The sequence below is a fragment of the Apium graveolens genome, chromosome 5, assembly GCF_009905375.1.
Source record: "Apium graveolens cultivar Ventura chromosome 5, ASM990537v1, whole genome shotgun sequence".
Lineage (NCBI taxonomy): Eukaryota > Viridiplantae > Streptophyta > Magnoliopsida > Apiales > Apiaceae > Apium > Apium graveolens.
The window spans coordinates 197,759,799-197,762,053 of record NC_133651.1 but is presented as its reverse complement, the minus strand read 5'-3'; the positions used below and the strand labels follow the sequence as shown (position 1 = coordinate 197,762,053).

Genomic DNA, 2,255 nt, shown 5'->3' with positions numbered 1-2,255 from the left:
GGACAGAGGTTTAGATTCGATTAATTAAACGAGCTGGCTCGACGCGACTCGATTAATCTCTACTCGAATTATACCCGGCTCGAAACTCGGCTTTCTTCCAAATTAAAGCCCGGTACATATCAGTATATTATCTCAATACAAATTCAGGTTAATTCGGTTAATACTAAAAAAACATGTTCAATTAATTTCCTTCGAAGTGGATCAAAATCAAAATAATTATTTTCTATTTTTCTCGATTTCATGTAAACAATCTATTACCATTATCTAAAAAAAGTAATTTGAATGTGAAAATGTAAACTACAATATTTTGTTTACTGAATATCTAATTAATAGTTGGTGAACGCCATTAATCAAACTTTAAAGAAAATGCATCCATTGATAAATACAAAAGCCAACAAGCCAACCCATCAAAAATAAAATAGCAAGCAAGCAAGTCTAGTGTTACCGAAAGCATTTCTCTTTAAAGCCTCCCCACCACCTCTCAACTCTCTCTCTCTCTCAACTCTCTCTCTCTCACACACACACACACATACATCCACCGTCAAATCTAACCGGCGCTGATCGTTGACATCATCGGAATCTCCGTAAGGTAATCTCTCTGTCTCTGTCTGTTGATTTATTCTTTAATTTTCGATCAAGTATGTATAACGAATCGATTCCTACGATTCTTATTCATATCATTCCTCATCTAATCTGATTAATTGAATCTCTATTTACAGCTCTACACACAATTCGATTCTACACGAACCGAATCCATGGCGTCTACTCTAATATCAAATCCAATAACATCATCAACACGCGAATCGCGAAAAAAGAAGAAGAAAAGAAGCCAAATCACACAAAATCAATCTCAAAACCCTAACAACACTCAAATTTCATGGAAATCCGATACGCAACAACAATTATACTCCTCAAAACTCCTGCAGGCTCTCCGTCAAGTCCGTCTCGACGACTCGACCGCTGCTTCCGCACCGCGTCGTGGCAAAGCGGTGCGCGAAGCAGCCGATCGAGTCCTCGCTGCCACGGCTAAAGGAAAGTCCAGGTGGAGCCGCGCAATTTTAAGTAATCGGTTAAAAATGAAATTCAGTAAAAATTTGAGGCGTCCTAAAGTAACAGTGCCTGGAAATGGAGCTAGTAAGTCGGTTAGAAAGGCAAAAGTGAGCGTGTTGAGGCTGAAATCGAAGAATTTACCGGCTGTGCAACGAAAAGCGCGGTTTCTCGGGCGATTAGTGCCTGGATGTAGGAAAGAATCATTGCCTGTTGTATTGGAAGAAGCTGGTGATTATATTGCTGCTTTGGAGATGCAAGTTCGCGCGATGGCTGCGTTGGCGGAGCTTCTTTCCGGTGGTTCTAGTTCTGGTGCTGGATCAAGTACCTTACCTTCCACAAGCTGTTAATATTGTTATTGCTATTTTTTTTTTTACTTTTTTTTGTGATCGAAATTGAACATTTGATTGTTAAGTGTTTGGTACAGTTAATCTTATCGTTTTAAGTTCTGAATAGTCTGATTTTTATGTGGTGTGTAGGATAGCAAGATTTAAGATATGTGAAGTTATACGAGGCTAATTAGAGACGAGTTTTGGCTTATCGAGCTTGAGTTCAAATGTGGTTTAGTGCGGTTCATGTTCTTGCTTAGTAGATGTAACCGAGTTGATTTCATTCGTTATCCGAGTTCAATTGCTTATCGGCTAACATAATTTGTTGAACAAACTGAATTAAGTCGCCTTTTAGCTTATTGAACTCGAGTTGAAAGCGTTATTTTCCGTGATCCGAGCGACCTTCATTGGGTAAAATCTTTTATTTGAGGTCGAGCTCGCACTTACAGGTACTGAATTAGAGTTGAACTAACCCAGTTTGTACTCGAAATTTTTTTATGTCGACAGCTCTCCTGATTAAGTATCCCCAATTGTTCGAAAATATATCATGTATCAAAATTATCAAACCGGTTTACAAAAAGCTGGGAAATATTGTATCATTTACAGTTTAGAGGCTCTGTTGCTATGTTTTGTTGCAAATCCCAATAACAATTTCTATATCGTGAAGTCTTATCAGTTTTATGATTACGAGTTTCAGAAACCAAACCGTCTATTTTTACTTGATTTTTTAAGCAACGCCGAGGGTTTGGTCCAAATTTGGAACGAGCCAACCCCTCTTCAACTCTATTAGTTTGGTCTAAATTTCAGTCCAAATCTTAAAATGTTTATTTAATTATTTTAAAATTTTATAATAATAAATATATTATTTTTGTATGATGT

At 37.4% G+C, this 2,255-nt stretch overlaps 1 protein-coding gene across 2 annotated transcripts; it reads left to right on the top strand.

Moving 5' to 3' along the window:
- Window positions 1–402: 402 nt before the first annotated feature.
- Window positions 403–2,033, top strand: LOC141724692 (transcription factor bHLH148-like). Of its 2 annotated transcripts, XM_074526930.1 has the most exons (3): window positions 403–589; window positions 720–1,371; window positions 1,527–2,033. In XM_074526930.1, the coding sequence occupies exons 2-3, from the start codon at window positions 756–758 to the stop codon at window positions 1,529–1,531; spliced, it is 621 nt and encodes a 206-aa protein (XP_074383031.1). In that variant the 5' UTR covers window positions 403–589; window positions 720–755; the 3' UTR covers window positions 1,532–2,033. The 2 variants fall into 2 exon arrangements, with proteins under 2 accessions (XP_074383031.1, XP_074383030.1); XM_074526929.1 differs by having other exon boundaries at window positions 404–589; window positions 720–1,684.
- The last annotated feature ends 222 nt before the right edge of the window (window positions 2,034–2,255 follow it).